The 13581-nt window shown below is 37.8% G+C and overlaps 2 protein-coding genes across 2 annotated transcripts in view; one reads left to right on the forward strand and one right to left on the reverse strand.

Annotated features, from left to right (window-relative positions):
• Positions 1 to 13581, forward strand: part of HDHD2 (haloacid dehalogenase like hydrolase domain containing 2) — a 55836-nt gene that overhangs the window by 21025 nt on the left and 21230 nt on the right. The window contains exons 3-4 of the mRNA XM_044664851.1: positions 596 to 804; positions 11430 to 11514. Coding sequence (XP_044520786.1) covers positions 596 to 804; positions 11430 to 11514 — 294 coding nt within the window. The remainder of the gene's footprint in view (positions 1 to 595; positions 805 to 11429; positions 11515 to 13581) is intronic.
• LOC123232551 (E3 ubiquitin-protein ligase MGRN1-like) lies at positions 4740 to 6116 on the reverse strand. The gene is given in 2 exon segments (XM_044658986.1): positions 4740 to 5995; positions 6056 to 6116. Coding segments are annotated over 2 exon segments (1119 nt in total). The 3' UTR covers positions 4740 to 4937.

A 13581-nucleotide genomic window follows, 5' to 3' on the forward strand; every position in this document is an offset into this window, starting at 1 on the left:
GGACTAAGCCAGACAATTGTAAAGGAACTTAAAAATATGAGGTTTTCTCTCCATTTACTATTAATTTTCCTTAGGCATTGTGACCAGTTTAACATCAGCAGCAAACAATATCAATATTGTGCTTTTAAGTTTCCAAAGCAATTTATATATGGGGAGAAAGGAAGTAAGAGAATTTAGCCCATAAGGACACCGATTATGATTCTCCTTTCTTCCAGAATTTTAAATGTAATTGTTGTCAACCTTGTTTTTACTTGTTTTTGTTTTAAACTGAAACCCTTTAGTAAGTAAGATGCAATTCAGGTAAATATGAGAACACTGCTGAAGAACTGAGGGATCGATGTAGCTTTCTATTATATGACTTTACTGGTCCTTGAAATTGAAGGCTGAAACAGAAAATGAGTTAACTTTTTAGACAATTTCCTTAAGATAAAGAAGTGAATCTTTTTGGTTCTAAAAACATGTTACATTGAGGCTTGTTATGTGAATAATTAAATACATATTATTAAAAGAACCCAATGCAATGTTATTTATTAGACTGTATTTTTTCTTTTTTTAGGAAAATGCTCCATTAACACTTGCATTTTCCTTTCTTTAGGTTACGTGCTGCTCCTGTTACCATTAGGTTTGTGACAAATACAACCAAAGAGAGCAAGGAGGACTTGTTAGAGAGACTGAGAAGATTGAATTTTGACATCTATGAGCATGAGATATTCACTTCTCTGACAGCAGCCAGAAACCTAGTGCGGGAGCATCAAGTTAGGCCCATGTTGCTGGTTGATGACCGGGCACTAGCAGAATTTCGTGGTATGGGAAATTTAGAAATCTTTTCTTTTGTGTTTGCTACAAAAAAAAAAAAAAAAAAAAAAAAAAAAAAAAAGAGGGAGAGAGTTGTCTTGATTTCTTCTAAACTACTTCTTCTAAGTAATTTAAATTTGACATTTAAATTGCTCTTATTACCCATGGTGGTTCAGACTAATGTTTTTATGTTGATTCAATACCTAGATTTTAGTCTATTTGTCATTTCCCACTCCCTACCTCATCTTTTTTTTTTTTTTTTTTTTTTTTCACTTCAGTTTTTATTTTGGGGTTTTGGTTTTCTATGATTATTCTCTTACAACAATGAACAATGTAGAAATATGTTGTGTGTGATAATACATGTATAATCCAGATCATGTTGCTTGCCAGCTCTGGGAGGGGTAAAGGAAGGGAGGGAGACAAGTTTGATTATTTAACTTTGGAAAACTTATGTGGAAATTTATTATTACATGTAATTGGTTTAATAAAAAAAGAAAAAGAAAGGTCAAGAAGAATGAAAATTAAAAAAAGGCCATTAGATTGGAGATCAAGTTCACACGAACTCACGAGATTATAGATTTAGATCTATAAAGGACCTCAGAGGTCATCTAGTTATTTTAGACAATGAAAAAGAGATGCAGAAAGATGAAGTGATTTACCTAATATCATACAGTCCTGAAACCCAGATCCTTGGATTCTGGATCCCATACTTTTTTTCCATTGTAATACCTTCCTATCCTAGGTTTTTCTCCTCTTCACCAGGGTAAGTATTCTCAATTACCTCAGCCAATTTTCCTACAGCATTAACTTGAGACTCTCCACCATCCTTGTTATCATTTTCTGGACAATCTTCAGATCAACAATGTCCTGCTTCAAATGTGGTACCCAGAACTTGGCACATTACTGCCTACTAAACAGGCAGGGTCTGACCAAGGTAAAGTGCTGAGTGTCATGTTCCTGTTCTGTATATTAGGTCTCTCTTAATGTAGCCTAATTCTGCATTTGCTTTCTTGGCTGCCATATCTCACTGCTAAAATGTCTCCTCAATATGCAGTTCACTAAAACCCTCAGATCTTTTTACGACAAACTGCTGCCTAGTCATATCTCCCCTATCTAGCACTTCTGAATCAACTGATCACTTAATCAACAAACATTTATTAAGTATGTTCTATATGCCAGGCACCATACTAAGGACTGATAAGAGTCTATAGGGGAAACAAAATATAATGTAAGATACAAGGTAACCTAAGTAGAAAAAGCTGGCAACAAGGGGTATAGCCTGTAAGAGATGGTGTTCATGCTGACACATGAAAGAAACCAGGGATTCCAAAAGGCAGAGGTGTGGATGGAGATTATTTCAGGCATGAGAGACAGCCATTACAGCAGCAGAGTGATAGGAAATGGGAGTCTGTGTATGTTGGGAAGCTGATTTTTTGGGGACCCAAATGTAAGAGTTTTATATTTAGCCCTACTACATGACAATTTATTAGATTTGGCCCAGTATTCCAGTCTGTCAAAATTGTTTGAAATATGAGTTATCTAGCACATTAAAGAACCCTAAAAGTTTTGCATGTCTACAAATTTGATAAGCAGTCATCTAACTTTTTGTCTGAGTCAAAGATAAAAAAAGTTCAACAGCAGAAGGCCATAGGCAGATTCCTGGACCAGAGACTACCTGCCTAAGTTGTCATGGAATGATTAATGACTCCTTATTGGGTCTGACTATCCAACCAGGGCTGTCATTTTATGGTCATCTAGCTTACATCTCTCTATAATGACCTTAAGAATAGCAATGAGAGACTTTATCAAAAGATTTGCTAAAATCTCAGAATATCACTACTAAATACATATCCCAAAGAAGTCGAAGACACTGTTCCCTTGAAGACAGTGGGAGAAAAGTCCTACATATACAATAGCCATAGCAATATTTTTTTAGGCAGCAAAAATATGAAACAAAGTGGTTGCCCTTCCATTGAGGAATAGCTACACAAAATGAATGGAAAATGAGTGAATCCTAAGAAATGATGACATATGAGGATGTCAGAGAAACTTGATAAATTTGTATTAATTGATACAGAAAGAAAACAGAATCAAGACAGCAACATATACAATGACTACAATAACACAAAAGAGAACAGCACTAAAAAACATCAGAATTCATAATAATGTGATGGGAATATAATCTTGATGCTAGAGGACTTGACAGAAAGGAGAAGGACTACAGATATGTAAGCAGTAGATACTGCAAGACGTGATTTGTGTGTTGTTCTATATTCTTTAACTCTTCTTTTTGGTATAAGGACAAATTCTATTGAAAATATATTGTTGGGAAGCAATAATAATGTTTAAAAAACCAACACTATGACCATTCTTTCCCTTCAAATAAAAAAAAAAATTTCTATGTAAACTTTAGCTAAAAATTTTCCTGACCTACCAGTGGTAATGATGCCCCTTCCCAAAAAAGGGAAAGTAAAAATCACCTGTATTTCATGAAGCCATGAATGTCTTTATTATCACCACTTCTTTTTCTAGATGTGTACTAATAATGCTTTTAAAAAATGTTCTATAATACTGCCAAGCATTAAAACTTACTCATCCATAATTTTCAGATTCTGTTTTCTTCTTTTTAAAAATCAAGACCTTCTCAAGTGCTTCTCCAATTCTGCAACAGCTTTCCAGTTCTCTATGATTCAGGATCTTTCTAAGCTCACTGATGATGGAATGGTTCAACAATCATACTCACCAATTCTTTCTATATCTATGTAAATGGAATTAGCTCACGCCCATTCATAGTTAAAACTCTAGCCATCAAAGATAATGTCATCCCCACCTCTCTTAGTGGGGAGGGGAGATAAGTTACCCACACGTGACAATAAGTAACAAATCAAGAACAAGGGATTGCCCTTTGGGCAGTCCAAATTAGTGTAGAGGCTGTCATTTGTCCACTTGAATTAGAAGTGGACCTCCAAGAAGTGGAGCTGCTATCTTTCAAATACGATGGTAACTTCCCCTTGAGTTAGTTCGTGCTTGGAACTTGATGCTGAAGGATGTCTGCGGAGATCTCAGGTGGCTTCTCATCTGAATCATCACGTGGGTAAGTTAGGCTGGCTTCCTTGGGCCTACCTTGGCATTTCTAGAGTCTCCACCCTAAAGGAGGCTTCTTTGCCTCTCTAATTGCTAAGGCTTTGCAGCTAGTAACCTAGTTTAATTAATCTCTTAACTCTCACCTGGTCCAGGCCACTGTTGGTCTGGACCAGAGTTTTTCTCTCTCTCTTTTTCCCTATCTTCAACCTTCCTAATTGTAAATAAACTTCCATAAAAGCCATCCTGATTTGGGTCTATTTTAATTATGGAATCAATCTAGATCTGATTGATTCCTGGAGACCACACCTTATATATATATAAATATCTAAATTTCCCTCTTACATAACCTAGGACAGTTATGGGCAAACTTTTTAAAGAGGGAGCCAAAGGAAAGGAAATGCTCATCTGTTAGTCTGTTTCTAAGGCAACTCTTTCAAAGTTTCATTGTATTGTATCCTGCTCGTTGTATTTGTCAGATTAGGAATAAAGTCCTGACCAGATGGAACATTTCAGGGGGCCACATCTGGCTCATGGGCTGTAGTTTGCCCAACACTGTCCTAGGGTATAATACTAACTTGAACTCATCAAGAATAGCTCAGTATTCTCTTTCTACCCCCTTAATTGTAGTACATAAAAACTACCTACAAGCTTTATATTCTCTTGTCTGTTCTCCTGCAAAGATCATACTCTTCAGTAGAAAAGAGAAAAGCAAAATAAGAATTGAGAAGCCCTGGCTTTCCCCGGTCTATCCCTTTCTTGATTCTTGATCCCAAGGATGCCTAAGTATCCTTGATCCTTAAGAAGCTTTTTAAAAAAGCTTAAAAGTTAGTGCTTTAATCCCTTAGCTCACCTCACCCACCTTAAATGCATTCTAGGCTCTAATACTATGGGACTATGGGCATGAACCTCATGGTATCTTGTTATGAGCTTACATATTCACTCTTCATTACTTGCATTTATTTTCACACTTGGTAAATTCTCTGTGTATCCATGGTAGTTTTCTTAAAAACACTCCCATTTTTCCTTCCCATCCAAATTCTCTTTGGGCCTTCAGAATTTCATTCATGACAGCTTTCCATCCTTCTTGAGCTGACATCCCGCAGCCTGCAGATGGGGCAGTTATTTGCTTGATATCGCAAGGTATCAGCACATGAATTACAAAGGCAAAGGTGTCCGCAGGGAAGGATCAGAGTGTCTCGAAGGTCAGACAGGCACACCACACATTCATTACTGTTGTCACTGTTCTCATCATCAGAGGGCTTGGTTTCCTGGTTGTTTTTGTTTTCAATTCCATAGATTTCCTGAAGGAGGTAGCTGACTCGATCCACAATCTGTTTCTGTTTTAAAGGTTTCACAGAGAAGCTGCCATCAACATGCTTCTCAAAAGCAGCTAATAGCACATGGGCATGACCAGTCACTTCCACAACATCTCCTTCATCTACAACAGCCTGGATCACTACTGGGAATATGCCCCGGTCCAGATCAAAGTTCAACTCATCATCCTTCCATTCTGAGAAATCAGTCTTGAAAGAAGGAAGAGAGAATTGCTGGCTCGCTCCTCTCTTATAATGGACTGTCTCGGACTGCAAAGAAGGATTCTTTGTGCTGTATACTGCCATCCCATTCATGAACTCCTCCATTGCTTGGCAATATATTGTGATAGCCACTGGAGCAACACCATCGAAAGTAAACTCCAGGCTATATGTGACCCTTGGCTTCTCATTCTCTTCTGTTGGGGTGTCAGTATCATCTTTGTACCTAACAAGTCATAGAGAGTCTTTGCGAATATTCACCAAGCTTCGCAGGGTCTTCACAGGTTCGTGGGGAGCAGGAGTGACATAGGGAAACTGCACTGGTCTGTTGCCCAGGAAGTTCAGATCCATGTTTTCTCCAAAGAGGTAACCCTCAGGGTGGGGCGTGTCGAATTTCTCACCTCCCATGAAAAAGTGTGTGGCAAAGTAGTTTCCAGACTTGAGAGGGTACCGATAGGCCGAGTTCGCCTGGATGTCGATGTCCTCCACCCCAGCGATCCGACGGCTCAGGATAGACCCCGTGGCGCCAGGGGTGGAGGAAGGGCTGACGGAGGCTCCGGACGGCCGAGGGGTGCCAGGAGATCCTCAAGCGGACATATCCCAGAGGTGGTCCAAGCTGCCCGGCCCGAAACGCAAGCACCCACGGCGATTGCGGCGATAGCGGCGACAGCGGTGGCAGATCGGCCCCCTTTCCCCCACCCCCATTGCGACATCCCTACCTCATCTTTATGTAGGATTTTAGTATGTTTGTCCTTTCATCCCGTTTAGGGTATCTCCTTTGTTTTTTTAGACAGTTTTGTATTGGATGTGGAACCTTATTTATATATTCATGATCTTGCTTTCTCATTTCCTTTTACATATAACATGTATGAAGCAGAACAACACTATACAGAAAAAAATGTGAAAAAAATCCAGTCACAAAATGTCAGTGGTTTTTAATAGAATTATTTGGAATGGGTATATTTTTACACAGATATATCTCTGTATTAGTCGGAAATATATCAATGTATTTACACCTCTCGATTCACTTGAAAGACAAGGAAATATATTTCCTTTTTATTAGGATTATTATTTATTTATTTCACTTTTTGATTTTATCTAATGAAAGTCAGGAATTTTTATTCCAATGTGGATCTGGTATTGAAACATATTCATATTTGATCCTACATCTAGGACAAACTTTTAAGATACGCCGAATTATCCTAGATGGAGAAGATAGCCTTGTGTTATTAAGATAGCACTATAGGAATATGAAAGATGCCTAAATATCTATGCTAAAAGCATGTAGGAATAATATAGGTAATTCATGCACAATAATCCCAAAGCTTACCAAAGGTTTTGGTGTCTTCTTTACTAAAGGTTTAATGATTTTTAGTGATAATACAAACGATACTGCCAAAGTAAAGTGACTACTTCTGGGTCCCGTGATTTCATTGGTCTAGGTCAGTGATTCCCAAAGTGGCCGTTACCACCCCCTGGTGGGTGCTGCAGCGATCCATGAAGGCAGTGATGGCCACCGGTGCATTTATCTTTCCTATTAATTGCTATTAAAATTTAAAAAAAATTAATTACCGGGGGCTAAGTAATATTTTTTCTGGAAAGGGGGCGGTAGGCCAAAAAAGTTTGGGAACCACTGATCTAGGTAATTTGGTGGGTAAAAGATGAAATGAATGAAGAAACAAGGGTTCAGGCTCCTGAACATTTCAGTTTATTAATTAGTGCATGCCAATTGCCTAAAAATTTGCCAGGTCCCTTCCTCAACTTAGGGCAAACTTTTATACATTAAAAACAATAAACTTGATAAGGTCAATTAATTAAAAGAAAACAATTTACCAGGATACAACATTAAATAATCTGATTTCTAATTGGAGGAAAGATTAAGGACTTTCCAAGTTAAGAGGGGAAAGGTAAATGGGTGCAATTCCCTGGATTCATTAAAAGAAGTGTTCCACTCCTCCTAAGTGTCTGTAAACAATCAAAGGAACATAGAAACAATAACTGATTGATCAGTATGGGGCCAGTTTTCAGATAAAACCTATGAGTTGCTTGAGATGTACAATTTTGAAAAAACTCCTCTCATTAGTCTTTGGATCTGGCTGAATTTCTGATCAGGACAGCCTAGGATCTTGGCATGGGTCTCTAAAACAGCAGATAGAATGGTCCAGCTTCCCAGTCATGAAGGAATAGGTTCAAACAGTACAATAAGGTTTTCTTCCAATTTCCCCAATTGAGTAAAGTTTTCTCTCAAGACAGAAATTGGACTAGATCCATAATTGAATAGAAAGGGAGCTAAACTAGCTCCAGAATTGAGTCATAAGATGGAATCAATATGCTTCCCTCAATTCCCCAATTGCCTCAGTATTCTTTCCCCAATTCCTTCCTAAATTGCTGACACTGAAAATTTTGTTCCTCTCAGCCAGCTGGTGATGGATCTCTAGGGGGTGGATCCTGTTGCCCCCATTACACACTTTTCTGTGACTTCTTAGGATTCCGCACAGTGGAAAAAAAAATGTAGCTATAGTGATGTCCTCCCCTTCCACAGCTCAAGGGTTTCTCTCTTAGCACTGCATCGTCCTTCCTTTTCCTCTCTTCCCTCTTTTTCTGCTTTGTCATCTCAAGGCTTTATGGAAGTGAATAGTATTTCTTCCTTACAAAAGTACTAGGTGCCCAGCCTTACAGTGAGTCAGTAACCTGAGAGGCAGTTTTGAAATTCTAGTGCCAAGAAAAGAACTCCTTCATAAACCCTCTCAAGCACCTCCTGCAAGTTGAACCCTGAGGGACAAGTTTTAAGCTATCAAGGTCTGTGATTCATGGGGGCGGTGAGAGGGTCCGTCATTGGAAGCAAATCCTAGCCTTTTTGGAGCTTCCAAGAGCTGGAAAGTGGCTATGGCAGAAGAACTCACCAGAGCCAAGGGACAGCGGGAAATAAGACCTCATTGGAGCTCCTAACAGGGTGTTCTATGTGAAAGCAATCAAGGATTCAAAATTGTCATCAGGGTTCATATTCTTCCCACACCTTTTTGCCTTCATGAGTTGCTGTGACTACTGATGGTCAAACTTTTGGTGGTCAGCCTCTCTAGACTTTATCATGCTGATGTAGAGATGATAGTCATATATTTGACCTAGATTTCAGAATCTTTCCATTTTGATAAGTTCACCCAAGCTCATATTTTTTTTGGCATAACTTTTGAGAAATCATCATGATGAGATATCAGAGTAAAAATAAGGCAGAGGATAGAATACATCATTTATATTCTTTAAACAGAGTTCATCATAATTTTATTGAATGAAAAGAAAAAATGCACATAGAATAGAATAAAGATGACCAATAAGGAATATGAATAAATTTCCAAGCCTAGACATTTGTTATTTAATCAACAAGCATTTATTAAGTGTTCACTGTATGCTAGGCCCTCTGCTGGAGACAAGAGATACCAAAGAAAATGAAATAGTCTCTACTCTGTAAACACTGATAATCTCTTGGATAGAATATGTGTATGTAAGAAATAAACATGTACAGAATAAATGCAAACATATTTTTATTTTAACATTAATCTTTTATAAATTTTGAGTTCCAAATATTCTCCCTCCCCCATACACTGGCATGTTATAAGTGCTTAATGTTTATTGACTGAGATGTGATAAATGTGTAGAAGAATCTGTAAGATTTGGCAAGTATATATGCATATGTACAATGTATATGTATAATACATGATAATTTAAAAATTATAATATCTATAATTTCATGTGTGTGTGAGATATAGAAGAATGAGGGATTGATAACATTAAGGCTACAAACCTGGTGCTAGTATTGCCCTCAGCAGAAAGAGGTTCTTAATTCTTCGTGATTGGAAGATGCATAGGAATTGATTATTAAGTAAGTAGAACCACAAGAACAATATTCATGTTAACATAAATAAAGATAACTCAATCTCAGAACTGAACTAAGAATAAATGCGATGATCGGTATTGAATCAAGAAGTCATATGATGATGGCTACCAAATGTGGCAAACCTGATTGCTATATTGCTTGTTTCTTGACTTTTTCTTGATTATAAGGAATGTTTCTAGGATATATAGGGGCAAGATATGTTTTAGGAAAAAAACATTATACAATTCCATTTATGTGGGACATTGTATAGTACAAAGTAAAGCATATTATGTGCACATGAAAGTTACAGAACCAGTATTATAAGATACAAAAAGAGAAGGATGAGGAGATCACTTCTGGGAAAGTTTCATGGAGGTAGTGGTTTTTAGCTGGTCCTTGATGAATGGATTAGATTTCAGTAGACAAAGATAAGCTTTTTGGGGCAAGTGTTGTTTCCTGTATGTGTACCCAGGGTTTTATGAATATTGTAGGTATCTGCTGATTTGAATTGACATCCCACCATTTGTTTGGGCAGAGGTAAGAGAAAATGGCAAAACAGTTTGGCTTAATTAAGCATTTAGTATATGAAGGAAAGTATTTTTGCTTGTTCAGTCATTTCAGTCTTGTCCTAGTCTTTGTGAAGTAAAAGAGAAAGGTAGAAAAAGCAAGTTAGAGCCAGATTGTGAGGACCAAGGCCTTGGCATGTTTTAACATTTTTTTTTTAAACCCTTGTACTTTCGGTGTATTGTCTCAGGTGGAAGAGTGGTAAGGGTGGGCAATGGGGGTCAAGTGACTTGCCCAGGGTCACACAGCTGGGAAGTGGCTGAGGCCGGGTTTGAACCTAGGACCTCCTGTCTCTAGGCCTGACTCTCACTCCACTGAGCTACCCAGCTGCCCTGTTTTAACATTTTTTTAGTAGACAGTGTGGAAAAAGGGACTCCAAGGTTTTGGAGCAGAAGAGAAATGGAACTAAATTCCTGTCTGAGGAAGATTAGTCTTGGCAATATTATACAGGTAGAACTGGAATAGACTGAATGTGGAAATCTCAGAAGATTAATTCAAAATATATAATACTTTTGAAAACTAGAACTGCATGGAGTTATGCAGAATATTTTGTGGGCAGGCTATATAGCATGTTTACTGAGAATGGAGAAGCTTTAACTATATCAATTAGAGAGTCTAATTTATTTTGCCTGTTGAATTTTCAGTTTCTCATCAGTTGCTATTGATCTGGTAACTAAGTGTTGGCTCTTGTTTATAATCAGTCAAGTTTTTTGGAGTTAGAAATTACTTGTTTCATAGCAGTAGACTGTTACTTCTAGTTTTGTTTCCTTGGATTCTGTCCTTCTGAAAGAGCAGGAAAATAAGTTTATTGTAATTTTTTGTCACTTTTTTTAATCCCCTCCCTTTCCTGCCATTACAAATACAATAAGGGGTTCTTGTGCTTCTAAAATATAACATCAGAAAATAAGTGAATAAATGAAGTAAATAAACACAGTAGAGGATTAAATAAAGGATCTGGACTTATTTTTTAATAAAGTTTTTTTTAAGTTCCAGCTCTCCCTCCTTCCCATCGTCCCTTCCTTTTCTTTTTGGGTTTCCTTTTTTTTCCCTTATCTCTTTGGGATACAGACTTAGTAGCAATACTGCTGGATCAAAAGGTGTATGTAGTTTTAGAATCCTTTGGACATAGTTTCAAATTACTTTCCAGAATGGTTGGATCAGATCACAACTCCACCAACAAGTGTATTAACATATCCCAATTTTCCCACATCCCCTCCAACAATTATCATTTTCCTTTTCTGTCATGTTGGTCAATCTGTGAGGTACCTCAGAGTTTTAATTTGGGTTTCTCTAATAAGAGTGATTTAGAGCATTTTTTCATATGATTCTAAATAGCTTTGATTTTGTCATCTGAAAACTACCTGTTTATATCCTTTGACCATTTATCAGTTGCAGATTGACTTGTGTTTTTAGACATGACTCAGCTCAGGATCTGTACTTCTTAAAGTCCATTTCACTTTAGGTCATTGTATGGCTAAAATGAGAGTTTATACATGTTTGAAACAAAGGGGGCATAAAAGGAGAAAATATATCATTCATTTTTCAGTGCTAGTTTCAACAATTCTATTTTTCCCTCTTCCTAGGGATAGCAGTAAATGATCCCAATGCTGTGGTTGTAGGATTGGCACCACACTGTTTTAATTATGAAGTTCTAAATCAGGCATTCCGGTGAGTCTTTATTTTAAAAATTCTTGAACTGTTTCCTTTCCATCTTTCCTACAGAGGTATTTCAGGAACCATTGTACTTTTCTTGGTTTGGTTTTTTTTTTCTTTATCAAATAACAGTAATACTTAGTGATTGATTTTTTATTTGCCTGCTTCTTTCCACCGCCTCCATTTATTAAGAATATTCTGCATCATGTGTTTATTGTGGGAGTGGGTTTTCTGATATTGTAAGTACCTAAAGTCAGGCTTTGTTCCACAGTTATGCTAAGTCCGTCCCTCCTCTATATTTCATAGATCCAGTAAAATCACAACTTTGGGTAAAATTGACTAACAGCTAAATACTTCTAGACTTTGTTTTTACCTTCCTGTGATTCTCTAATTCCCAACTAATTTCTTAGGACAACATCACCTAGTTTAATGGACTGACAATAGAGTGGACTGAATGAAGGTTTTTCCCCCCCAAATGGAGTCCACTCTTAGAAAGGGTAGGGGGCAGCTGAGTGGCTCAATGGATTGAAAGCCAGGTCTAGAGATGGAAGGTCCTGGGTTCAAATTTGGCCTCAGACACTTCCTATCTGTGTAAGCCTGGGCAAGTCACTTAACCCCCATTGCTTAGCCCTTACCAGTCTTTTGCCTTGGAATCAATTTACAGTATTGATTCTAAGACAAAAAATAAAGTATTTTTTAAAAAAGGGAAGAAAAAGAAAGGCTATATTTGCCCTTGCTTTAGAAGAATTTCTGATGCTTTGTAGAATGTTAGCTTCTAGGAATAAGCCTCACACTCACAAAAAAAAGGAATTCATTTCAGGATTCTTAGCTCTAAACATCAACTCAGGTCACACAAAGAATCTTGAAATGAATTTCCTTTTTTGTGAGGGCGAAGCTTACTCCTAGAAGCTAATCTACGTAGCATCAGAATGATTTGGCATTTATGACTTTTTCTTTGTGTAGTAGTTCTTGCCTTGTAGAGAAGACACCAAAAGTAGTCACCCTGGACAACATAGGGCTTCAGGTGTGAAATGGGTAAATGCTAAGAAAATGTTGAAGCCGGTTTCCTTTGCCCAAAAGTCACCTGGATCTCCTCTTCTTTCCGATACCAGACATTGGAGCTTAGAAACCTACTAGAAGTAAAATTTAAGTTGCAAGTCCTTGCTATTGTATGTGGAATTGGGTTTGTGGGGTGGGGTGGGGGGGGTATTGTTTATTTCACACTTTGTATTCCTTCTGAAAGAAAAGGCAAATTCCAATTCCAATTTCCCAGGATATCTCTGTAATAATATAATAATAGCTAGCATTATTTATTTGGCATTTTAAAATTTGCAGAATATTGGACATAGGTTCCCATTTGATCCTTATAGCAGTTCTGGGATGGAGAGATGACTGATACTCCCTCCATTTTACAGATGGAGGAAACTGAACCTGAGACAGGTTAACTGACTCACTCATGGTCATACAAGCAGCTGGAAAGTGTCAGACTTTCAATAATTTTGTTTTCCTCCTCCTAGGGATACTGTAGAACCCAGAAAGAGTCAGAATTAAAAATCCAAACTCTTGTATAACATTATAGTGAAACAGGCTTGCTGTAGGAATTCCTAACTTACAGACCTTTGGCTTCCAGACCTTCCCCCCTTATCTCAAGGAATTCCTTCCAGACTTTCCCCCCTTATCTGAAGGGACCACCCACCTTCCAGACCTCTCCCCTGAAGGACTGCCTACCTTGGAGACATCCCCCTATCCCGCCTCCTGCTACCTACCACTCTATAAAAACCCAGCTCAGGCACAGCTCGTGGTCACACATCAGACTTACCATGTGAGACCCTTGGTTTAAAATAAGACAATAAAGTCCATTTGCATCTTGCATTGGTGGTTCAGACTCAATTACTGGGATAATTCTCCAGGCACATCAATACCAGTAAATGATACTAATGCTGTGGACTTAGGATTGACACCAGAACATTTTAATTATCAAGTTCTAAATCAGGTATTCTGGGAAACTCACACCTAGCACTCTCCTAGCTCCAAGTCCAGAACTGTTTATACTGTACCAAACAATCTCTCTTAGAAGAATAC

The sequence above is a fragment of the Gracilinanus agilis genome, chromosome 1 (genome assembly GCF_016433145.1).
Source record: "Gracilinanus agilis isolate LMUSP501 chromosome 1, AgileGrace, whole genome shotgun sequence".
NCBI lineage: Eukaryota > Metazoa > Chordata > Mammalia > Didelphimorphia > Didelphidae > Gracilinanus > Gracilinanus agilis.